This window comes from Phocoena phocoena, chromosome 13 (genome assembly GCF_963924675.1).
Source record: "Phocoena phocoena chromosome 13, mPhoPho1.1, whole genome shotgun sequence".
Lineage (NCBI taxonomy): Eukaryota > Metazoa > Chordata > Mammalia > Artiodactyla > Phocoenidae > Phocoena > Phocoena phocoena.
The window spans coordinates 71,276,225-71,302,290 of record NC_089231.1 but is presented as its reverse complement, the minus strand read 5'-3'; the positions used below and the strand labels follow the sequence as shown (position 1 = coordinate 71,302,290).

The 26,066-nt window shown below is 42.2% G+C and overlaps 1 protein-coding gene across 1 annotated transcript in view; it reads left to right on the top strand.

Annotated features, from left to right (window-relative positions):
• Positions 1 to 676: 676 nt before the first annotated feature.
• Positions 677 to 26,066, top strand: part of GRK3 (G protein-coupled receptor kinase 3) — a 121,314-nt gene continuing 95,924 nt past the window's right edge. Inside the window, exons 1-2 of the mRNA XM_065889313.1 lie at positions 677 to 822; positions 22,622 to 22,698. Of these exons, the coding sequence (XP_065745385.1) occupies positions 710 to 822; positions 22,622 to 22,698 (190 nt within the window). The 5' untranslated portion in view covers positions 677 to 709. The remainder of the gene's footprint in view (positions 823 to 22,621; positions 22,699 to 26,066) is intronic.

The following is a 26,066-nucleotide window of genomic DNA, read 5'->3' as shown; positions in this document are numbered from 1 at the left end:
GGGGCTGGGCCGCGGGGCGCTGTTCACGGGTGACCCAGACCACGGGATTCAGCATCACCTGGGCAGACAGGTGGGGCACGCGCATTTCTGGGGCCGCCCCAGACCTCCTGAAGCATGCTGATGGCCACTGTCCAGTTTAAGACACTGGCACAGAGACCTCCCCGCTGTCCCTTGGGTGGTGGGCGTTGGGTCCAGGGCGTCCCCTGCTCGCAGGGGTCCCGGAGGAGAGGGGGTGGTGAGAGCGCAGGGAGTAGCAGGCGGGAAGTCGGGAGGAGAAGAAGGAAGAGGAGGAAGAGGAGAGGCGGAGGAGGAGAGGAAGTCCCCCATGGCCACCCCGAGGGGAGGGCGGGACGGTGCCCGCAGGGACTGGGTCGGCCGGCGTAGAGGGGACCGGGCCTGGCCGCTCCGCTCGGGCGCAGAGGAGTACTGGCCGCAGGGCGCGCGCTCCCCGCCGACTCTCGCGGAAGAGGCGGGGGCGGCGGCGCGTGCGCGGGGCCGCGGGCGGCGCGCGGGGGGCGGGGCGGGCGCGAGGCTGAGGCGCGCGGGGCGGTAGCGGGGCGCGCGGGGGGGCGCGCGGCGGGCGGGGGCGGGCGGGGGCGCGCGGGGGGGCTGCCCCGGGGCGGCCCCCCCACGTCGGGGCGCGGCGGGCGGCGGCGGCGGGAGCGCGTCCCGTCCGGGTCCTGAGGAGCCGCCGCCGCCGCTCGCCAACATGGCGGACCTGGAGGCCGTGCTGGCCGATGTCAGCTACCTGATGGCGATGGAGAAGAGCAAGGCGACTCCGGCCGCCCGCGCCAGCAAGAAGATCGTCCTGCCCGAGCCCAGGTACCGGCTCCCCGGGCCCGCGCCGCCCCCCGCGTCGCCGCCCCCCGTGGCCGCCAGCGACACCCTGCGTCCGGGAGGGTCGGGCGCTCAGCCGCCGCTGTCCCCTCGGCCGGCGACCTCGGGGAGCGGGCGCTGCAGGGCCGGCCTCGCCGTTCCCGTCTCTGAAATGGGGCATCGGAGGGCTGTTGGGGGGACTCCGGGAGAGAGCGCCCCGAAGTGCCCAGCGCGGCGCGTGGCGCGCAGCGAGCGCCCCAGCGAGGTGTGGTGAGGATGTGGTTGTGACTTCGCTGGACCAGCTCCATCCCTGTCGCCCCTTCCTGCCCCATCTCTGCCTCTCGGTCCAGCTCCATCCCTGTAGTCCTCCCTATTTCATTGCTGTGGTTCCTTCCTGCCCCATCCCTGTCCTTCTAGCCCCATCCCTATCCCTGGCCCCATCTCTGTCATCCCTGCCCTCCCCTCGAGCCCCAACATATGGTCCCCTGCCTGCCCCATCCCTGTCCCTCCTTCTGCCCCATGCTTGTCTTTCCCTTGTGCTCCATCCCGGTCGTTCCTTCCCTAGTTTCTGTTCTGTCTCGCATTCCAGCAACGGCCTCCCCTCAGCTCCCTCTGGGCGCCTTAGCTAGGGAGTGCAGGCGAGTTGCCTTTTGCCCCAGGCACTTAAATTGGTGTTTTCAGTGCTTGCTCCCCTTAAGGTCCACCAGTCCAGTCAGCTTCCTGCACTCCTTTTCTCTTTGGTGCCTCCAGGCAGTAAGGAGTGGATTCTGACCCACCCGATTTTCTTTTTGGTACTAAGTGTGTCACCTGGTGACAGATTCACTGGTGGCACTTTATTAAAAGGTTGAAATGGGACTCACTTAAAAACGCATGTTGAATGGGTGATTCCAGGCAGGAATTTGTTGTTTAAATTACCGGCAAAGGGGCCGATTGAATTGGCGAGGGTCTTGGTGAGGTCCATACCAAGTTGTAATTTTTGTCTTAAAAATGATTTATTATTGATGAAGTAGTAAACGGCTTGATTAGTTCATATCATTGGCACCACCCCAGAAAATATCATGCATCAGATTAATAGTGAGTTTCAAATAGTGTATCAAAGGATTAGCGTTGGATTTTTTTCCCCTTAGCTTTCCTAATTAACAACATCATGAGGGGTACAGCAGATGTGTCTCCTTGACACTAAATAGCTCTTGGTCGATTGATGATAAAAAGAGGCATCTTCTTTATAGCGAATTTAAGACCATGCATTTTTGTAATGTATTGGAATCTAAAACCAAAGCTGTTCTCCATTTGAAAGCATCAGTTCTTCAAGTGTTATATACATCTAAGATTGCTTAAATGTTACCTTGACGTAAAAAAAAAACATCTTTCTTGTGATGCTGAGGGATCATCAGATTATTTTTACAAATCCCTGAGTCCAAGCCCCACGATATAGAAAATATCTTTCCCTTTGCATTATTCGTTGTGAAAAGTCAAATTGTGTAAATGAAGACGTGCTTCCTGGATGTTTTTTGTCTCGCTTGCCCTTCATAGCCCCTGCCTCTTTTACATTTTGCAGGGAAAAACCTACTTGGATGAGTGAAGACAAGCAGGGAAAGTAAGGGAAGAGTGGAGGCCTTTTGGAGTGTTGTGAAAGCAACACTCCTGTTCCAGACTTTAACATATCCGAAGCTCGCTGATGATCAGTGCTGTTTAAAATTTCTGGCAAGTGGGAAACTGTAAAACAGTAACCCCCAAATGAAACCTGAATTTCATTAAAAAAAAAAACAACCCTCTACATTTCTATAAATGTCATATATAGTGCTTAATTTCTTTTCCTCTTTTTCTTCCTTAAGGGCAGGGAGTCCCAAATATATAAAGTGTCTATATGTAAAATCAAGAAATCTTAACTCATGGACAGTTTTTTTTTGGGGGGGAGGGTGATATATAATATTACTAAAATTAGGAACTGCTGTTCATTTTTTTTCTTGGTGTTTTGAACTTAATATGACTTCTGCTTTTTTCAATGTCCCTCTTAAGAACATACTTACGTGCTTAGGGTATTCACTTACTTGTGTGAAGGCCTTTGTTTTCGGTGGCATTCTTTGGTAATGCTTTCTTTTAGGGCAGAATCAGTGACCTGCCAGCAGATTTCTCATGACATTTTAGAACTGAGACATATCAACAGGAGAGTAATTTTAGGAAGTGGCTCTTTAGTAATTGTTATTCTGTTGCTGTTTTGTTTTTAAATAGACTCGAATTAGGCCATTGGAACCTCCTCCAGAGATTCCAGTTTGTTTTGAGTTTATCTCAACTGGCTTTAGTTTTGTGCTGTGACCATTTACATAGTAACAGCCACTCCTTGTGCTGTGTTAGGATTCTGGTACATAGAGATTACGAGGTAAAACATCTTGCACATTTTTTCTCCACGACTGTATAGCAGTTAGTGGCCTACCTGCTCGATTTTGGGGTGGGGGTGAGAGGTTGGGGGGATTTCTAGCTCTGGTAAGCAAGTTAATTTCATGTTGAACTGCCTCAGCGTCATGACTCAAAAGCCTAGTGTGATTTCGCTCTTTGGTAAAGGATACAGGTAACATGTTTTCTGAGAAGATTTTCTATCTCAGCTTCATTTTGGGGTAAGCCCTGTGATCACCAGTCTTGGGCATTCTTGAAAAAGAGGTTTAGCTTTGTATTTTCAGTATCTAAATGGGAAGCATAAAACTTGCCATTGGTCTATCCTGAGTGACTTTTCTTTCCAGCTAATTATTTGAAGCCACTGAGTATTCTGTGTGCTTCCTTATTTCACTTACTTTGCCTTTTCCCCAGTTTTGCACAGAAAGGCAACAGAATGAAGCAACAGCTAGCTAATTTCAATGAAGTGCGGGGTGTGCAGTCCCCTGCCTATTACGGGAGAATCTCAGAAAATGGAACGTTCCACCCTGGGGAGATTTTGCTTCTCTGAGATGGCAAGAGGCAACCATTTTGTTAGGCTGACACATTATTCAGTTAACGAACCAATGAGTGCAAATTCTGGAAAAGTTGCCTATTTGTTCAAATTATATAGCCGCTTTAGTTTACTGAAACATTTGTCGAGCTAATGTAGCTGATGCGCAGGCCCAGCTCATTCACATGTGCATGCCAGTTGTTTTATGCCATGTTAGAGAAGAAACGCTTTTATTTAATAGGGTCTAATTCAGAAGTCAAGGCCTACAAAGGGTTAGCATCTTAAGCCCTGGAGGGTTCAAGGCAGCTTTTCCCCTGGGCTCACTACTCTTGTATCTTTTTCCACATAGAGTGAAATTCAGTTGACTTGAGGTCACACACACTTGCAAGAGGTTGAGTCACGTAAAATCCATCTTTCCTCTGGTGTTTCATTTCTGTTCAGTGGACATTGAAAATTTGGGATCATCCATCGCAAAGCTTGTCCTTTCCAAGTATTCACATGCTATGATAGGAAGGTCTGAAAACATTTTAAAGAGCCTTTATAAGTTTCTGGGAGCATTTCAGACCATCCTGAAAAAGGTGTGTGATACTGTTTATTCCATTAATTCAGTACCTGGTTGTAGAGGTGTTTTCCTGAGCCAAGCAGAGGGATACTGTGACCACCCTGGCCGCAGCCTCTTCCTTCAAGGGGCTTACAGTCTAGTGGCAAATACACTGGGAGTTGAGAAAGATGTTTACTTTCATGTGCAATTGCTTGAAGATTCTATTTAACTGTGGACAAGTAGCACGGAGTGGCTTTTACTATGCTGTATTCACAGAACACATTATATCTGCTCAGTGTCTTATAGTAATTTGTTAATGGTCTCCTTTGAAGAGCTATTTAGCTGTAATATATATAGTAATATGGTAGTGTGCATCTTCCTATTTTTAAAACTATCATGGGTAATTGATCTTGAAAAATAGCTCTGTTTTCTTCTGATGTGGAAATGGGGTTTATTCTGTAATTTCCCCAACTCCAGTCAGCGAGTGAGTGGTGGGTGACTTGAAAGATTCCCCTCCGTTGGGGTTGGAGGGTATTCTATGCCTGCAAGCCCATCTCTGAACTGAAAAGTTAAGGTTGAAAGAAGGAAGAGCCTTCAGGAAGAAAGCACTCTTTATCGTCGATAGGAGCATTTCTATGCATAAAACAGTGGTGGTGGTCTTGCTTCTTTTTCTCTTTGCGACATTTTCCAAATGTAATTTGTTTTGACCTTTCAGTTACTACTTCATTCTCCGTCAAAGTTAATTTGTGCCAGCGACTTGAAGATGTAAGTGTGGTGTGTGATCGGCAATTCTTAGAAGTAGACGTTCCAGTGCAGTCAATTTGGGACCCAGAATATGCCCAAGTCAAGCGTTGTGAAAGGCTTTGCGTCGAGAGCCCAGTCGATGTCTTTGAGGTACAGGCAGTCCCAGCTTTTAGAAGCGATGTGTTCTCAGAGACAGCCTCTTAAAAACACCTCCTCGGTACACTGAATCGGGTTTTGCCAAACATCTGTGTGGACGGGGACGGACGCTGTTGGATCAGATGTCACAGCTCAAAGAAGGGACACTTCCGTCTTTATCGTGGCAAGCAGAGTAAGAGATGCCACGGAGTAGAGAGGGCACCCGGGGTCCCTGCAACCCCGACAAGCGAGAGAGAAGTTTAAATTCCATGAAGTAGTGATATGACAGCTACCATTTGCCGAGAGCTCGCCCTCTGCCAGGCAGTTTGCATCGTGAGTGCATCTGTTCCCCACAACGGTCCTATCAGGTCGTTAGCATCAGCTCCGTTTTCCCAAAGGAGCAGGTGCTCAGGGAGGTTTAGGAACTCAGTCCAGGTGACAGCTGAATGTGGTCGAGGCAGGTGCAGGATTCAAGCCCAAGTTTCCCAGAATCTGGGTCCTTTCCACCTTGCTATGCCGTCTCACCAGAAAGAATAGCGAACCCCCCCCACGTCTCATTTTACAGGGAATGGATGAAATAGCGAAACTTTTTTTTTTTTTTGGTTGGGGAAAAATCATTCTGCGTGCCGATTCAATCAGCTGCCAGGGTGGCATTGGGAAAGTCAGGACCGACCTCACAGACTGATCGAGAACAGCTATTCCTCTGGGACCTGCGAAAACGGTAATTATGACTAAGTGAATAAGCAGTTTCTGCCTTTTTCCCGGGAGGAGCTCAGGGGTTAAATGCCTGTTCTGTTTAATAGGAGAAGCGCAATCTCGCTGCTGTTAATGAGAAATTGTATAATAATAGACCGCCTCACCCCCTGGCCACCCAACAGGATTTCTCTCTTTTATCATTTAGAAAAAAAGGGCAGCTCAGGCTGCTTACCTCCCACCCGCCCCCCCCACCCCCAATTTTCCATATCTGAGAAAAGGGTAAAAGGGACAAAACAACATTTTTGGCTTTATTTGCAGTAAAAATAACTTTCTCATTCAAATATTCTTCCTCTGTTAATAAAACTGTGTATTTGAAGATGGCTGTAGGTGAAAATGCATTCTGTGTGCCTGATGGTCTGTCCTTATTCTCTGGACTTGAGCGGTGGGGAAATGGAAATGATGTACTTGGCAACTTTTGCTTTCTGGTTGTTGAATCATTTGTCAGCTAAGTCATTTGCATGCTAATGAGGTTGTTCTGGACCGCCTCTGCTTCTCCTCTTTTTCATTTCTTTATCCTTCTCTGTTTTTATCACTGATTAGAAGTTAGAACCCCTAGGCCTTTTGGGACTGCCGTATGGGTCTGAAATGCAGCAGGTTCCCCATATCCTGTAAATATTTCTCCTAATTTTGGAAGTCTTCTTTTGGGTCACCTGTGCTTTGGCTTCAGTGTGAAGCAAAAGCACATTGTAGTACTTTATAGGACCATAAAGAAAAAGCCCCTTAGAGAATACAGTGAAAATATTTTTGCAGCTCATATATTTTGTGACTGATTGTTTGTAAGAGTCAGCTTTGACCCAGCCTTGGACTTGTACTCTTTTGCTCTCATTTCCTTCTTCCAGGGTTTCAGGAGCAGGAAAAAGTGATTCTATGAAAGTAGCCCATATGGAAAGTAGCCCGGCCAGACCTTTATCCTTAGTGAACTTGAAGACCAGTTGTCATCACTGGCCCCTCATTTTCCTGTGCCCTCCCTCCTACCTGCCGTACTGTACTAAAAGAGAAAGTTCTAGACTAGGAAGTATGACCCTGATTCCACTGACCATTTGCCATGGGCCGTTGGTAAGTCACTTACATTCAGTTCAGTATTAAATTCAGTGTATTCAGTTTCCCCATCTGTACAATATGATATCTATTCCTTTTTGATCACAAAATGTCCAAATAAAAATCTGTCTCTTGAGAGCATTTTCTATCCATACATTTGTGAGCAGGAGAGAACATTCATTTCAAGCACAGAACACTCAGGAGAAGAAAGATCGGAAGCAGTGTGAAAAGATAATTTTACTTTAATTTGCGCCATAGGTGGTGGTGGTTGTGATTTATATGCAGTATGAGACATAACACCTTAAAGAAAAGTACAAAACAGTAGGAGATAAAAGCAGTATTGCACGGAGACCCTGGTGCCATGTGCTCAGAGGGGGCGGGCTCAGGAGGCAGGACCTCTGAAAAGTTAGAATGTTGACCCCTAGACCCATAAGTAGGTGAATTTCCCAGACTTCTCCTCGGTGTTCTTCCTCTAGCTGTTTGTTGTAATACTGTTTGTCTAGAACCTTCTGCATGTGGTGCTTTGCGTGGTTCTTTTCCTTTCTTTCCTCCTTCCTCCCTTTTTTCCTCCCTCCTTCTTTCCCTTCCTTTTTCCCTCCCTTCCTTCCATCCATCCATCCATCATCCAGTAGGCTCTGGGCTGTATTGGCTTCAGTACCTAAGAGTTCACAAGCGTGCCACTTTTAAATATAGATAACTAAGCAGTTAAGAGAGTTGACATCCTCAAAAGGTCTTTGCTTCAGTAAAAGGCACCAAAAATCATAACCTAAAAGCAGCTGGCTTCAGCGTATTAGGCGTAAGGTGATGCACTCTAGTCTTCCTCAGACATTCAAAGATCGCATCTTAATAACATAGCATTGTCACATCTCATGTTTGAAAAGATCCTGGAGGGCATCCAGTCAAGTCCTGCATTGGGTGGGCAACCTCCCTCTCTAGCATCCAGCCAGGGTCATCTTTGGGGAGCATCTCTGGAAGCTCCGTGGTGTTGGAAAGCTCTCTTTGTAATTAATTCTGCCCACAGGTCTCTTGCTCTCCTTTTGTGGTCTTGCAAAACAAGTTTAATCCCGCCCCAACGTAATGCATCTTCAGACATTTGAAGGCAGCTGCCCCCGCCCAGAGTGGCTGCTATGGGAAGCTGTCCCCCGTTCCTTTAGTTGTTCCTCATGTCATGCTGAAGTCTGCACATCGCTCTGTAATCCACGCTCATCGGTCTGAACATTACCTAGCTGAGTAAGAATATTAAAATTGATGAAGACTAAAAAGGTGTCTGCAGAGTTACCGTAATGAATTTGGTGATGGCAAAACTGTTAAATCCAAAATCAAGTGTATGGTCAAGTCCCTCTAAACGTTCCATTGTAGGGAGAACCTTTTTGGTTCCTTGAATGATTTTAAAATTCATTATACCGGTTTGATTAGGGGATTGTTTCCATTGGTCAAAGTTTGGAAGTTAGGCATGTGTTTTGTGACAGTGACTGCCCTTTGCCAAGTGCAAAGTGAGTGCTAGGCACTGTGTATTTCTTAGATAATCATGGGCTAAACTCTTTCAGGAAGAAAGTGAGCTTCAGTTCAGTTGAAAAGATCATCTTCTGAGGGTTAGAGAGCATATGTTTCATATATTCCAAAACTTACAACTCTGGTAGCTGTGGGAAGCAGCAAGTTTCTTCATTTGCAGCAAGAAAACTTTCCTGACTAACGCCTCCTTGGTATTTGTATTTTGTGTCATTAAGTCAATCCGTTGTTCTTTATTATCTAGAAAGGTAACTGGTTATATTTTCAGGTCATTTGTTCTAAATTTTCTATATCTGTATTGCTTTCAATAAGGATTTAAGTTAAAAATGAACTGAGATGGGAAGGCATTTACACAGCTGTTAAATACTGCAGGCTTTCATTTTGCATCATGAAAATGTCTAAGGCTTTGATGACATTTTCGATGTATCTTCTTTGAAAAGTACAAGGCTTTTGCTGTTGGGTGTAAGGGTGGGGGGTGTCTATACCCCATGTAGAAATGGAACTAACCCTAATAGAAAAGGTCAAGGGACTTTTGTATTCATCTTTTTTTAAACATCTTTATTGGAGTGTAATTGCTTTATGGTGGTGTGTTAGTTTCTGCTGTATAACAAAGTGAATCAGCTATACATATATCCCCATATCTCCTCCCTCTTGAGTCTCCCTCCCACCCTCCCTATCCCACCCCTCTAGGTGGTCACAAAGCACCGAGCTGATCTCCCTGTGCTATACCGCTGCTTCCTGCTAGCTAGCTATTTTACATTTGGTAGTATATCATATTCATCTTTAAAAGGCCCTGCTTTTTTCACCTACATGTACTGTTTCTTTTCTCATAATGACACCCTAACTGGGACAGGGATTACGCAATAATCACCACAACGTTAGAGTAGAGTGTAAAGTTTTCCTGCTCTCTTTTTGTGTTCCATTTTGGAACTGCTCCTTCTGTTTTGTTTCCAGTGGCCGTGGAGGAAAATTTATTATTTTATGCAAAACATCCCAAGTAGAATTGGGCTAGGAGGGGAAGGTGTTCTCTCCACAATAGTAGTTTCTAAGCAAGGGATGAGAGGATGCTTATGTTAATAACCCCCACCCCCACCCCCGCCCCTCCAAAGAAAAAACTGTAAGAGTTTTGTGTTCAGGGATTTCTTAGGGTTTAATCATTTGGTTTCTTTTTTTCTTTCTTTTTTTTTTAATTCCACGTGGAAAATCAGCCAGCCTCTTTATGTTTGTGTCCTTTAAATAAAGTGCCCTGCTTGGGTCAGAAGGCCTAGCCCCCTGGCTCGGCAGCTGCAGTAGCTGGGACCAGGTCATTTCTCCAGGGGGTGGCTTTACCCTGGATGTGGAATCCTGGAATTCCCTGACAGTGAGAGGCCCCTGTCCACATATTCATGTTTCCTGCTCTATCTAACTGGTGCCAGGCCCCCACTGGATTCGATCCTAATTTATATATATATATTTTTTTTTGCGGTACGCGGGCCTCTCACTGTTGTGGCCTCTCCCGTTGCAGAGCACAGGCTCCAGACGCGCAGGCCCAGCGGCCATGGCTCACGGGCCCAGCCGCTCTGCGGCACGTGGGATCTTCCCGGACCGGGGCACGAACCCGCGTCCCCTGCATCGGCAGGCGGACTCTCTGCCACTGCGCCACCAGGGAAGCCCCCTAATTTATATTTAGGGTATAAATTCCTGTGACACATTGTATGGAGATACAGAACGTCCAGCACCTCAAATAACTGAAGCCACAGCTTGTTAGCCGAGGAGCCGTTGGCATTTCTCTGCCCTTTGTGTTATGTGTTGATTTAAAATTTTCATTCTCCTAGAGCAAGCTTTTTCCCTTATTTTCAGATTCTTGGGAACGGCTCCACAATACTCATCACCCCCATTTTAGGAGGAAGTTCAGGTTCAGAGAGAAGCTAATTGCTCAGGATCACCTTGATGGCAAACGGCACAGTTGAGCCTCAGTTCAAATTCTGTGCATTTTAATAGACAACCTCAGCCGACCTTCCGCCACATGAATCTTCTAAACAAAGAAGTGTCTTGGATTTGGGTGGAGGAACATTGTCAATTTCAGATGCTAGTAACACAGTTTGAAATGCATTGTCTTCCTTCAGTTGGGTGATCTACTACAGGGATCTGATGAGGTGATCCAGTAGCTTACATATATTGATACTTTCATTATTTTCCTACCTCAGACACACTTTTGTAATTTCAGATGCGCTCTTATTTCAAAAGCAAAATTAAAATTCACGTCTTTCCCTGTCTGTAGGTAAATGGGGATCTTTGGCTTGAACATACTTGTCAGTTACTCTAGATGCATTAAGGATTTTTTTATGTTACATTTATTAATCTCGTTAGTGGTACCTTCTAAATTGTGGTAGAAAATTAATGAAGCAGGTTGCCTATTAAACCTTCATACAGAAAGGTCGTTGAGCTCACATTGGGGTGGGGTTCTGTTTGTCAGAGACACTTATTGACCCAATCCACAACTCAACGTCTTCACCTGCTCTCCCCGAAAAAGAAATTCCCCAGGTAAAACGCCTTATTGATCACTACTGGCAGTGAAAATGGAGCGCCAACTCTGTCTCTGGAAAGCGGCAATGAAAAAGGTAAAGAATTAAGCATTTATCTCACCTTTCAGTACGAACTACATTTTAAGGTAACCAGAACTCCCTAGTTGGTCATGGGAGATTCATCTTTACAGAAGAATAGCAGCAAATCAGAAGGAATGATGGAATTAGAAAAAGAAATCATTGTTTTGCAACGTTTACTGAAAGTATTGATTTAGGTAAAGATCATCAGTGTATGAAACCACTAAATGAAAGGTTGATGGGGGAATTTTAAATGGAGAGGTCAGACTCTCACCATCTGAATTTTCACGTCACTAACGTTGGGGCTCAGGACAGGCGGACCCCAAAATAGGCCAAAGTGGCATACTGATTATTTTGAATTAAGGTTACTTAAGAAACAACCAATGGAAGAAGAACACTTTGACCCTCCTTTGTCTCCAGAAAGCAGGAAATAAATCTCCCATGTGAAAGGTACCCTCCCCACCCCAGGAGGTAGAGAGACGTCCTTATCACCAGAGATGGCAAAGTCCGACTGGCCGAAAAGGCTGTGTAAACAAACCTTGTTATTACTTCTTCACTAATTTACGACCCCAAGCCCAAATGTCTTTGTCTTGTCAGTTCTTCACAGATTTATTGTTTCTTTGTCTAAGAAGTATAAAAGCCACCTGCTTTGGTCCTTTCTTTAGGTCCTATTTCTGTGAGACTTCTGTACCTATGAATTAAATTTGTTTTTTCTCCTGTTACTCTGTCTTATGTCCATTTAATTATTAGACCGGCCTAAGGAACTCAAGAAGGGGAGGGGGGAACTTCCCCCTCCCCAACGCTGAGGAGAAATAAATGCGTCTCCTTGTATGAGGCAATATGAAGACTATGTAGTGAGTATTCCTGCCCCCAAAGGTGGACTTGCACGGACTCAAGCTCAGAGCTGACTTTCAGCTCACAGGACACACGGAGGTAGAAGAACAGATTGAGTGACCTTATGAGGAAGCAAACAGGCAAATCCAGAATGGGGGCTATCCTCCAGGACTGCGCTCCTGGTTTCCTCAGTAAGTCACTGGCATGAAGATAAAAAGTAGGTGGTGGGGATGGACGGGTGCTCGAGAGTAAAACAGATTTCAGAGATATAATCATCAAATGAATGTGTGGATCTTGATTTGATCTTGATTCAAACCCAACTATATGAAAGACACCTCTGAGAGAATCCTGGAAATTTGGTTTAGGAAATGGGTATTAGATCTTCAGGATTTATTCTTACTTCCAGGGTGGGGTTGGGAAGTGATAACGGATCGTGCTTATTGGAAGGAAAATGTCCATAGTTTTTAGAAATGCAGATGGAAGTAGTAAAGGTAAAACAACATGTAGTCTGAGATTTGCTTTAAAAAAACGGAGGAAAAGTGAAGGGGAGGACGAAAGTAGCAGACTAAAATCTTGATAACTGTTCCTGAGGTGTTGATTGACGGGTTATGGGCATTCACTCTACCATTTTCTACTTTTTGCATGGTTTTTTTTGGCGGTATGCGGGCCTCTCACTGTTGTGGCCTCTCCCGTTGCGGAGCACAGGCTCTGGACGCGCAGGCTCAGCAGCCATGGCCCACGGGGCCAGCCGCTTCGCGGCATGTGGGATCTTCCTGGACCTGGGCACGAACCCGTGTCCCCTGCATCGGCAGGCGGACTCTCAACCACTGTGCCACCAGGGAAGCCCTACTTTTTGCATGTTTGAAAAATTTTACAAGAATTTTTAAAACCAATAGAGAAGATTGCTTTGTGTGAGGATCAAGGCTGTCTTCGGGTAGGGCTGACGATAACCTCGTTGTCCCAATGTCACGTGTAACCAGCACTGGTGACTTAGGATATAAATTCCTGTGACACATCGTATGGAGATACAGAACGTCCAGCATCTCAAATAACAGACTGAAGGAAGGCTGATGTGCTTTTTGGAAACTGCATTAGATGACTGAAAGAGAGCCTCTGTGACACTGATTGCAAAGATACGGATAATCTTTTTCCATCTTTTTTTTCTCATCCTTCGATGAGAAGTCTTCCAGTCAAAAGGTTGTAAATCTGTCCACACGACTTGGATGAGTCAGAACTCTGGTTGCAAATGCATTTATTTGCATTTGCGGCATGTGGGATCTTCCCGGACCGGGGCACGAACCTGTGTCCCTTGCATTGGCAGGCGGACTCCCAACCACTGCGCCACCAGGGAAGCCCTCAAAATAGTTTCTTTAAAAGAAGTGTTTTCTAATGTGTTGCTCTAAACCAGACCTCACCAACAAATTACCAATAAGACTGGTATGAAGGAAAACAAAACTTTAAGAGAAGTCAAAACAAATCTGGATAAATGGGAGAGTTACAAGATATTTCTAGACAGGAAGACTCAGTATTGAAAAGATGTCAGTTCTCTTCAAATTAACCTATCCCAATCAGAATCCACGTGAGAATTTTAAAGAATGTGATAAGCTGATCCTCATTCATCTAGAAGAGAAAAAAGGGCAAAAATAACCAATAAAATTTTGAAAAAGTTAAACACTGAATATAAAACATTGCTATAGGAATTAAAGCAGTGTGGTCTTGTTACAGGCACAGACACATAAGTCTTGTTTCAGGCACATAAGACACATAAGTGGCAGAGCATGCAAAAATCTCCTGTGTATGCATATTTATATTCATCTATATAGTAAAACTTGAATTTGGCTTATGAGCAAAAGTGAGCATTTTGAGTCTGTTGGGGAAGGAAGGGATTGTGCATGATAGCTGGCCATCAGGTAAAGTCATAACCCCTCCACATGGTAAAAACATAAATTCCTGAGTAAAAAAAAAATAAATTCCTGAGCTCTGATGAGATGATCATCAAAATATTAAAAATAGAAAAACATGAGAGAATACATTTTTATTACTCTGGGATATAAAGGGCTGTCCCAGGTGAACCCCAAACCTGGAAACCATAAAGGAGAAAATGAATGAACACATGACACAGATGAAGAGTTCTGGTGTGATAAGTGGTATCACGTACCAAATTAAAAGATGAGTAGTTGAAAAATTCCATTGGATGACCTTATACGGAGCAGGTTTTACTTTGTAAAATCCGTTTGCCTAGAGAGTGCTCGCTCTCTGAGGTTCTGGCCTGGTTCACATTGTCTTAGGGAAGAACTGTGGGAGGGAGACGAGGAAGCTCAGCGATTGTATCCAAGTCAGCATTTTTGCCAGTTGTAGAAACAGAACGTCATCTGTCAGTCCTTGGAAAGGAAGTGTTTGCTTTATATATTTATTTATTTTTTGGCCACACTGCAAGGCACGTGGGATCTTAGTTCCTGGACCAGGGATCGAACCCGAGCCCCCTGCAGTAGAAGCGCAGAGTCTTTACCACTGGACCGCCAGGGAAGTCCTGAAGTGTTTGCTTTGAAAAAAAAAAAAGCCATGAAAATGTGGACATTAATCTCAAGGGTGGTAATTTAGGTATTCTCGCGTAGTTAGAAAAATAAGTGAGTCCAAAAGTGGAGGCTGTATGTTGTCTGACAGTTTTCTCTGTGTGTTTTTTTTTTTAACCTGCTGCTGTCCTTTGTCCGTTTCCTTCAATTATTTGGTGCGGGCTGGCATGGCTTATCAGATGCTGCACGAGTGGTCCCGTTGCTTTCTCTGTCACCTCATCTTTGCCAGGGGCCCCTTGGGATCTGGAGTTCAGCTGTGTTGCACTAGACTCTGTAGGCCCCTGTGATTGCCCCTGTTGACACGTACCTGTGACACTGCGTTGGGACTCCCTGCTTACTCCGCTGTCACCCCTCTAGACATGGCCCCCTTCAGGGCAGAGACCGGGTGGACCCACCGTGTATTCTGAGTGTCATGCGGTGTGCCTGGCTCGTGGAAAGGAGACACTTCCTATCCTGAATGAACGAGTGATTAAGTGAACAGGCGATGGATACGAAGGTGTGTATGTTTACAATACACTGTGGGAAATGATACAATGGTGCCATCTGACATGCAGTGGAAACCGAAGTAAGAGGGCTTTGCCTCTGTAGGGGTTGGCGAAGGCCAGTGACCCTGACCTGGATCCTGGAGGCTGAGCAGGTTTTCACGTGAGGAGAGGCATTAAGTGGGAATGGCATTTACAGAATTACAGAGCAGTGAAGAAATCCTGCGTGGCTACCGTGTGAGGACAGAGGGAAGATACGGTTGATGAGGTAGCCTGGGGCCTCTTTGGAAATGCTCCCCATAACGTGCCAGGGAGTTTGGACATTGGGCAAAATGTGAGGCCCTTGGGATCTTTTTAAAAAAATTTATTTTATTGAAGTATAGTTGATTTACAGTGTTGTGTTAATTCCTGCTGTACAGAAAAGTGATTCAGTTATACATATATATGCATTCTTTTTCATATTCTTTTCCATTATGGTTTATCGCAGGATATTGAGTCTAGTTCCCTGTGCTATACAGTAGGACCTTGTTGTTTATCCATTCTCTATATAATAGCTTGCCTCTGCTAATCCCAAACTCCCAATCCATCCCTCCCCCTCTCCCCTTCCCCCTTGGCAACCACACGTCTGTTCTCTATGTCTGTGAGTCTGTTTCTGTTTTGTAGATAAGTTCATTTGTGTCATATTTTAGATTCCACATATAAGTGGTATCATACGGTATTTGCCTTTCTCTGTCTGACTGACTTCTCTTAGTATGATAATCTCTAGGTCCATCCATGTTTCTGCAGATGGCATTATTTCATTCTTTTTTATGGCTGAGTGATATTCCATTGTATATATATATATACCACACCTTCTTTACCCATTCATCTTTTGATGGAAACTTAGGTTGTTTCCATGCCTTGGCTATTGTAAATAGTGCTGCTATGCCTTGGGATCTTTTAAATGAGAGAATTCCATGAAAAATGGCTCTCAGGAACAAGGAGGATGCTCCCGGCCCTCCTACGGACGCTCCTTGGCTCCAGTTTTCCCATCCTCTGATGCTTATTCCACACAGACAGCAAGGTAGCCATCAAATGAAGCTGCTTCTCTATTGTTGCTGTTGCAAACGTATTTTGAGAGAAAGATAAATGGATTCAAAAATGATTATTGTAACCAATTTGATCACAAAGATCACAAAGTTTTAGTAACTCTGATTAGGTAAACTTGATGAACCCATAACTTTGTTCATCCTTCATATTGTATCTGTTCAGGGGTAACTTTTGTATTGATGGTGTGGTTCTTTTTTTTTTTTTTTTTTTTTTTTTTTTTGCCAGTGAAGTTCAATTATGTTTAGTGTCACTTTAATATTAGGTAATGTGTTGCAAAAGAAAAGGCATTAAAAACAGGATGTGGATTGTCAAAATCTTGGAGGATAAAACACAAAGGAATTCACATTTAGCTTAATTGGGCTGTGGTCTCCTGAATATAGATCATCTCACGCGCTGTTGTTTAATGCTATGCAAATTGCATACAAGACTCTTCTGCCAAAGATCTGGTGAACCGAGGAACCTTGGGAAGAGCTGACAGTATGAAAACTCCTTTTGGGGGAGTTGAATCTTGGTACGATTGCTTAGTTATCCTATCTTAAAAGCCTGCCTTTTGGGTTTCTTGACGGTCGTAACGATAGCAGCTCTTATTTAGGCAGTGCTTCTAACAAAGTCATCTTGCTTAATCTTCACAACTACCTTACATGTGATTAGTTTTTTAGGTGATGTGTCACATATTATTTGAAATACCTGTTTAGACGCATTTTACTTTGGACATCAGAATAGAACAGAATTAAACTTCACATAGAATATAGAGACTTTTAATAATGGGAGGTATCCACAGTCATCCTTTGGCCAGTAGAGAGCAGATATCTGCTCTTTAAACTACTTTAGTAGTAGAAAAAATTTTTAAATTATGATACAATGTTTATTATACTTACCTTGCATTTATGTAGCAGAACCCCAGTAGGTCATGACAGGTAGGGTTGGTATATTACCAACCAGTTGGTATTAAATAAAAAAAAAACCATTATGCCCCCAATCGGTATAGTATTATACATAGTAAGTATATATGCTTATTTTGATGAGGTGTGTAAAGTAATGGTCCAGGAATCTGGAGGCCATATTTTGATTTTTTTAAACTTTCTGTAATGAAAATTTCAAACAGGTACAGGAGAGACTCATACAATAAATTTGTTGCCACCACTCAGCTTTATCAATAATCAACACGTAACCAATCTTGTTTCATCCATACATTGTGTCCTTTAGGTTATTTTGAAGCATACCTAGACATGGTATATATCATTTCATCTGTAAATATTTCTGTATTTCTAAAAGATAAGAGCTCCTAAAATACCCAACATAAGCATAACACATTGCTACTGCTAAAAAAGTGATACTTGCTTAATATCATAAAATATTCAATCTGTATTCACATTTCTTCAGTTTTTTTTACAAGAATTGTTTTTTACTTGAATTGAGTTTTAAATAAGGTTCGTATGTTACACCTGATTGTTATTTCTTTCAAGTCTTTTTTGAACTATAGGTTCCCTATCATTTTCCCTCTTGAAATTTTTTGTTGAAGAAACTGGGTCATCTGTTGTGTAGAGTTTCCCACACCCAGGATTTTGCTGATTGCATCCTTGTGGTATGATGATGATAATAATATCTCCAGCTTTATTGATGTAATTCATGTAAAATAAACTACACATATTTCAAGACTGCCCCCAGATGCCAGCTGCAATCTGTGTCTAAGGTCTACCTGCATTTCTGCCTAACTGACTACACATTTTGGGCTTCCCATGACCTTCTTAGGTTTGAGATTTCACTAGAACAACTCACAGAACTCAAGAAAGTCCTACGCCTATGATTATTTTTACTGTAAAGGGTACATCTCAGGAACTGCAAAGTGGTTGTTACGTAGGGCAAGGTCTCATGGGAAGAAGTGGAGTACAGAGCTTCCACACCCTCTTCAGGAGTGCCACCCTCCCAGCACACTGACGGGTTCATCAACCTGGAAGCTCTCCAGACCTCATCGTTCTAGAGTTCTTATTCAAGTTTCATTGCACAGGCCCCATTGATTAAATCATTGGCTGTTAGTAATTGAACTGAGTCTCTAGCCTCCTGGAAATCAAGTGGTAGGGCTGAAAGTTCCAATCATCTAATCACATGATTGGTTCCTCTGGCAATCACTCCTATCGGGAAGTTATCTAGGGTTTTTCCAAGTCACCTCATTAGCATAAACTCAGGTATGGGTGAAAAGGGCTCCTTATGAATAAGACATTCCTGTCACTCAGGGAATTCCACCGGTTTTAGGAGCTCTGTGCCAAGAAGCAGGACAGAGACCAAATATCAATACATATATTTTTAATTTTACTGTATATATCATTTCCAAAAGTTTGCTCTTGCCTCTTTGTTATCAAACAATATGTACTTTTTTTTTTTTTTTTTTTTAAATCTGGCCCCTTTTACCCAGAATAATTTTTTTGAGATCCACCCGTGTTATATCAGTAATGTATTCCTTTTCATTGTTGAATATTATTATATTATATGGATATCCACTCATTTTTATCCACTTGTTCACCTATTGGGGGCACTTGGGTTGTTTCCAGTTTTTGATCATCACGAGTGAAGCTGCTGAGAACATTCATGTACAAGTCTTTGTATGGGTGTATGCTTTCACTTCCCTGGGGTAAATACCTAGAAGTGGAATTGATGGGATTTTATAGTGGTTTGTGTTTAACTTATTACGAAACTGCCCAATTGTTTTCCAAAGTGTTTGTTTCGTTTTACATTCCCACTTGCAGTGTATGAAGATTCTGGTTATTCCACGTCTTTGCCAATGTGTGATACGGTCAGTCTTTTCAAATTTTAGCTACTCTAATAGGAATGTAGTAATATCTCATTGTGATTTTAATTTGCCTTTTCCTAATGACTAATGTTGTCGAGAATCTCTTCATATGATTCTTTGCCATCCACATATCTTCTTTGGTGAAGGATCTGTATGCATCATTTGCCCATTTTTTTAAGAGGGTTTTTTGTTTTGTTATTCATCAGCTTTGAAAATCCTTTATATATGCTGGACACAATTCCTCAATCAGATATATGATTTGCCAGCAATTCCTCTCGGTCTGTGGCTTGTCTTTTAATTCTCTCCAGTGCTTTTTGAAGAGCAGAATTAAACCAAAATTCAATAACAGAAGGGTATCTGGATATCTCCATATATCTGGAAATGAATCAACTCAGTTATAAATAACTTACAGTTCAAGGAAAAAAATATCAAGAGAAATTAGACAATAATTTGAATTGAATGAACATGAAAACAGACTATTAATATCTGTGAGGTACAGTTAAGTCAATGCCCAGAGGAAATTTTATAACTTTAAATGATTATATTAGAAATGTTTAAATTCAGTGATCTGACTTTTTAAGAAATTAGAAAAGTAGCAAATTAATCCCACATGTAAGTTGTAAGCATTTAAATAACAGAGTGGAAATCAATGAAATATAAATAATAGAAGAAAATGAATGAAACAAAAACTAAAGATCAGTACAGTTGATAAACGTCTGCTTAGATTGATCAAGGGAAAACAAAAGGAAAACACAGTTTAACAGTATAAAGAATGAATGAAGAGCTGTCACTAAATCTTACAGACATTAAAAGGGCAATAAAGAAATATGATCAGATTTCAGTAATTTGACAGACTGGATGAATTGGACAAATTCCTTAAAAGATACAAGTTACCAGTACAAGAAGGAATAGAAAATATGAATAGCCCTATCTATATCTATGAAAGAAATGGAATTTGTAATTTAAAACCTTCCCACAAAGAAGATTCCAGGCTCAGATGGCTTCACTGATGAGTTCTATCAAACATTTGAAGAATTAATACTGTCTTACACCAACTCTTTCAGAAAAATTAAATAAAGGAATAATTCTCCTCTCATTTTATGAATCATATTATCTTGATACCAAAACCAGAGAAAGCTATTATAAGAAAAGAACAAGACTTCTGCACTGAAAGCTATGAAATAGTAATAAGGGAAATTATAGAAGCTTAGATAAATGGAGAAATATGTCATATTTATGCATAGTACACTTAGTATTATTGAGGTTAATTTCCCCCAAGTTGATCTGTAGATCCAACAAAATCCCCATCAGAGCCTCAGCAGGCTTTTTCTGGGAAGAAATTTCCAAAACTTATATATAGTGAACCTAGGATAGCCAAAAAATAAACAAAAAACAAACCCAAAAGCAATAAAACAAAGTTGGAATGCTTAGGTTACCAAACCTCCTGATTTCAAGACTTACTATGCCTAAAGCAATCAAGATAATACAGTATTTTTGTAAGGGTAGACATATAGATCAATGCCACAGGATAGGCCAAAGATAGACCTACACGTATTTAGTGTTGAATCAACAAAGATGCCAAGAAAATTCAATGGAGAAGGGATAGTTTTTTCAACAAATGATACCAGAACGATTAGGTATTATAAGGAGAAAAAGAACCTTGGTTCTTACCTTGCATCGTACTCAAAAATAACAAATGGATCTTAGACCTAAACAAAATCTAAACTTTAAAATTTCTAAGGGAAAATATAGGTTAAAATCTTCATGACCTTGGGATGTGAGAGATTTCTCAGCACAGACCGTCTACCAAAGAAATAATCAGCACATTGGAACTCATTAACTAAACACTTGTTCTTTTAGAAGGACTTCATGAAGGAAATGAAGAGGCAAGGTGCAGAGTGGGAGAAAATATTATTCATTAGGGAAATGCAAATTAAAGTACAAATCAAAATGAAATACTACTACACACCCAACAGAGTGGCTAGAAGTAAAAATATTGACAACCGAAGTATTGGCAACTGGAGCTATCATATATTGTTGGTGGGAATGTAAAATCCTACACCCAGTTTTGAATATGGTTCAGCAGTTTTTCATAATGTTCAATATAACTCACCATATGACCAACAGTTTCGCTTCTAGATACTTACCCATGAAACATGAAAACACATGCCCATAAAAAGACGTATACACAGATGTTTAAAGCAGCTTTATTTGTAATAGCCCCAAACTGGAAACAACGCAAATGTCTATCAACAGATGAACAGATAAACAAATGGTAGAATACTCATACAATGACATACTGCTTGGCAATAAGAAGGAACTGAATACTTACGCACACAACAATACGGATGAAGCTTGTTTCTGCCGAGGGAAAGAAACCAAACACAAAAGACAACATATTGTATTATTTATATAAAATTCTAGAACTACAGCAAGTCATCTTTATTAACAGAAAGGAGATCAGTAGTTGCTCAGATCTAGAATTTGGGGAGAATGATTGCAAAGGAGCATCTTTTGGGGTGATAGAAATATTTGATATCTTGATTAGAAGAGTATTATATGTGAAAAACTCATTTAACAGTACACTTAAATGTGCATTTAATTACATGTAAATTATACCTCAGTTTCAAAAAGGAAAAAAAGGAAGGGATATTGCCAGATTGTTGCCCATCATTGGATGATAGAGATTTAAGTTCTACTTTTCCCATTTGGATAATCGCTTTGGGGGTTCACTTATTGAATAATCCCTCCTTTCCCCATTTTTCTGCTTTGCCACTTCTATTATGTATCAAGGTTCCATGTATGTGTGGGTCAGTTTGTATGCTTTTGTTCCATTTCCTTGGTCAATTTGTTTATCCTGTCTTAATTACTTTAGCTTCTTAATAAGCCCTTTTATCATCATTCTTTTTCTTCAGAAATGTCTCAGCTATTCTTGAGCCTGTGTTGTTTTGCATACACTTCATAAAGAGCTTATCTGTTTCCGTGTTCTATGAAAAATCCTATTGGAATCTTGATGGGAATTGTATTGAGTTTATAGATGATTCTGGGTAGACTTTGAGTTTCTGCAGTATTAAATCTTTCCATTCCTAACTGTGGCCTATCTTTCCATGTATTAAGACCTTCTTTACTGTCTCTCAGTACAGTTTGTAATGTTTCCCTGTAACATTCCTGCACATATTTTGAAAGATTTATTTCAAGGCATTTGATGTTTCTTATTCTGGTGTAAGTGAAATCTTCCTTCTAATTATGTTTTATCGTGCCTTATCATTGATGTATAGAAGTGTGATTTTTTTGAATATTAATATATCCAGGGAACATTTGCTTTTGCTTTAGAAAGAAACTCATTCATCGATTTAGCAGAATTTGTCGTGTGTGTGTACGCTTTTAATATTTTTGTAAAGTGGTGGTGTTGAGGGAAAGCTTCCCCAAAGTCCTTAAGTTATTTTTCATAGTCAAGTCTCTACATGTAAGGTTGGCCCTGAGTCATGGGAAGAGGGTACTAGCTGGAGCTGTGGTGTTCCCAGCTTTAAATTTAGTCAGCTGTTTATGCAATCGTGGGTGTCAGTAAGAGGCATCTCTCGTCAAGCCAGTATCCTTCTTTTGGGCATATTTTTTATTGAGGTATAACTGACAAATGAAATTATTTATATTTAAAGTATACAATGTGATGATGTGATATACACATACATTGTGAAAAGAATACCAAAATCAAGTTCATCAAGCCAATATCCTTGAATGAAGACATCCATGTATCTTCCATTCTAGGGATGGAGGCTGTCATTGTTAAAAACATGTCACTCTTCTCTTTTAGTATCCGGAGTGTGATGCAGAAGTATCTCGAGGAGAGACATGAAATCACTTTCGACAAGATTTTTAATCAGAAAATTGGTAAGCCTGCTTGTTTGTTTGGCAAACTGTAATTCCAGTCGTGGTATCGGGTGGCGCCACAGTAATGTAGAAATGCAGCCCCTAATGCTGTTACATGCTTTATAGCTCAAGCTGGGGATGAAGGAAATTGCATGTAATTAATAAGATACTAAATGATTACTTATGTCCCTAATAATATCTCTTGTAAGTAAGCTATCGGAAAACAGACTAGTTTGGCTGTAAGTTTTAAGACAGTTTGGGAGGTTCCCCAAATCAAAGGATTGGGTACTTGGAAACCAGGAAGAAGCTCTCTTTGGACCCGTGTCTGAGGTCCTCAACTTCTCTCACTGATCTTGTACGTTCCGTGATCACAGGGGGTTGGCATGTGTCTTCATAAACCTCACCCAGCTCTTGTGTCTGCTTCCAAAGTGTGGGGCTGGCTTACTTGATCAGTTCTCATGGGTTTATGGGTTTTGTTTGCTGCTCACTCTTGTCAGTTCCACATCAGTTTCCCTTATTCCTGCGGCTCCATTTGGAAGCTCTACTTAGCCCGGTCACCAGGACTCCCCCTGTTGTGTACACAGAGCTCATGGACCCATGCCCACCTCTGGCCAGCGCTGGTCTCAGCCTATGCAGATGTGTGGTTGTGTAGGAGTGCTCTGCGGTGACCGCAGTTAGTGCCCTAGAGAAATTAGGACTGGACAGGAATTGCTTTGGTGGGAATTTCAAGACCCACAAGGAAATGAGACACTGTATTCTCACCTGCCTTCTGAAAGACTGGCAGTTTTTTTAAAGGTGACTGTCGGCCGGGTTAGATGAGAGCTGTTGGCCACCTGTTTTTTTATCCCCATTCCCCAAAATCAGTTCCCCCTGTCCAGAAATTTCCTAAACAGTCGTTTGTTCTTGAGGCTAGGATTCATCATTTGGCCTGTCATCTGGCTCTGTTGTTAACTTGCCCACAGTGATGTACTAAGCAGATCATGCTGGAGTTTTTCCGTGAAATACGGAGAGCTGAATACAAGAGACCAGGAAGTCTCTTTGCATCTTGTTTGCCTCCCACAACTGCTCAGAGAAGGTTTGCGGAGGAACTGTGTCTGAGTTTTTTAATTGACTTAATACTAGAGGATTACTCTGTTAAAATTTCAAGAAATTAAAGTCTTCCTAAAGTTTCCTGGAACTCTGCTTCTGCATGTAGTTTTGTTTCCATGATTCGTAGACACAGGCTGGGACTTTCCTGGCGGTCCAGTTGTTAAGACTCTGCGCCTCCACTGCAAGGGGCATGGGTTCGCTCCCTGGTCGGGGAACTAAGATTCCCGCATGCTACACAGCACAGCAAAAAAGAAAAAAAAAATTTCCATAGACACAGGCTGACTGATCCCTTTGAGACTGAATATTCTTAGAGATAATTCTGGGTCGCCCTTCCGTGTACAGGTAAGGAGGTGTAGACCCAGGTTGATGAAGTGACTTGTTCTGATCTGACGTTCTCCTCCTCTGATAATTCTTTAAAGGCTCTTGGAAAGGAAACCATGACTGTAAAATACTGTAGAAAGTCACCCGGTAAAAACTGGAGAGGTTTTTTGTTTTTTTAGAAAGAGTTACAGTGATCTCCTTTGTTCAAGGAAAGCAGAAACCAGTGTGGAAAGTCTTTGGAAGTTTGTGAACCACTTTTTGTCACAAAGTAGCCGTCTATGAAGGCAGTCTTCTGTAGATGTGGCTTCTGTGATAACCCACAAAATGCAGTGGTCAAAGGGCGGCTGGCGTGCTCTGGAGAAGCAGATGAAGAGTAGCCCGTCCGTTCTGAGGACAACGTGGGGAGAGCCCTTAGCCACACGGAAACGTTTCATCCTGAGCATCAGGATTTGGTGGGGGAACAGATTTGGCTTTCATCTCATCCTTTATTGCTGCTTCTCGTTGCTTTCATGGTGTTTGATTACCTGCCATCTATATAAATGCTCTCCTTGGCTTCTGATTTTGTACTGAAAAACAGAAAATAAAACTAGCCTGATAACAAGATTGAGAAACTCCGTAACTTTGGGAGGGAAGGCAAAAAAGGAATTCTTTATTGGTTACTTAAATTTTTAAAAATGTTTTACAGCTTTGTTGAGATATATTTGAGATCACATAAAATTCACCCATTTCGAGTATACAGTTCAGTGGGTTCTCGTGCATTCAGAGTTGCATGACCGTCAACAAGTCTCATCACAGAACATTTTCAACACCCCAGAAAGAAACTCCACACCCATCAGCAGTCCCTCTCCATTCTCCCCTTCCCCCCAACCCCTAAGGACCACTAATCTAATTTCTGCCTCTGTGGATTTGCCTGTGTTGGACACGCCACATAAACGGCATCATAAGAAGAGCTAACACCTGTCCTTCTCAAACGCTTCCAAAATATAGCAGAGGGAGGAACACTCCCAAACTCATTCTACGAGACCACCATCACCCTGATACCAAAACCAGACAAAGATGTCACAAAGAAAGAAAACTACAGGCCAATATCACTGATGAACATAGATACAAAAATCCTCGACAAAATACTAGCACACAGAATCCAACAGCACATTAAAAGGATCATATACCATGATCAAGTGGGGTTTATCCCAGGAATGCAAGGATTCTTCAATATACACAAATCAATCAACGTGATACACCATATTAACAAATTGAAGGAGAAAAACCATATGATCATCTCAATAGATGCAGAGAAAGCTTTCGACAAAATTCAACACCCGTTTATGATAAAAACCCTCCAGAAAGTAGGCATAGAGGGAACTTTCCTCAACATAATAAAGGCCATATATGACAAACCCACAGCCAACATCGTCCTCAGTGGTGAAAAACTGAAACCCACTAAGATCAGGAGCAAGAAAAGGTTGTTGCCCACTCTCACCACTCTTATTCGACATAGTTTTGGAAGTTTTAGCCACAGCAATCAGAGAAGAAAAAGAAATAAAAGGAATCCAAATCGGAAAAGAAGAAGTAAAGCTGTCACTGTTTGCAGATGACATGATACTATACATAGAGAATCCTGAAGATGCTACCAGAAAACTACTAGAGCTAATCAATGAATTTGGTAAAGTAGCAGGATACAAAATTAATGCACAGAAATCTCTGGCATTCCTATACACTAATGATGAAAAATCTGAAAGTGAAATTAAGAAAACACTCCCATTTACCATTGCAACAAAAAGAATAAAATATCTAGGAATAAACCTACCTAAGGAGACAGAAGACCTGTATGCAGAAAATTATAAGACACTGATGAAAGAAATTAAAGATGATACAGATAGGTGGAGAGATATACCATGTTCTTGGATGGGAAGAATCGACATTGTGAAAATGACTCTACTACCCAAAGCAATCTACAGATTCAGTGCAATCCCTATCAA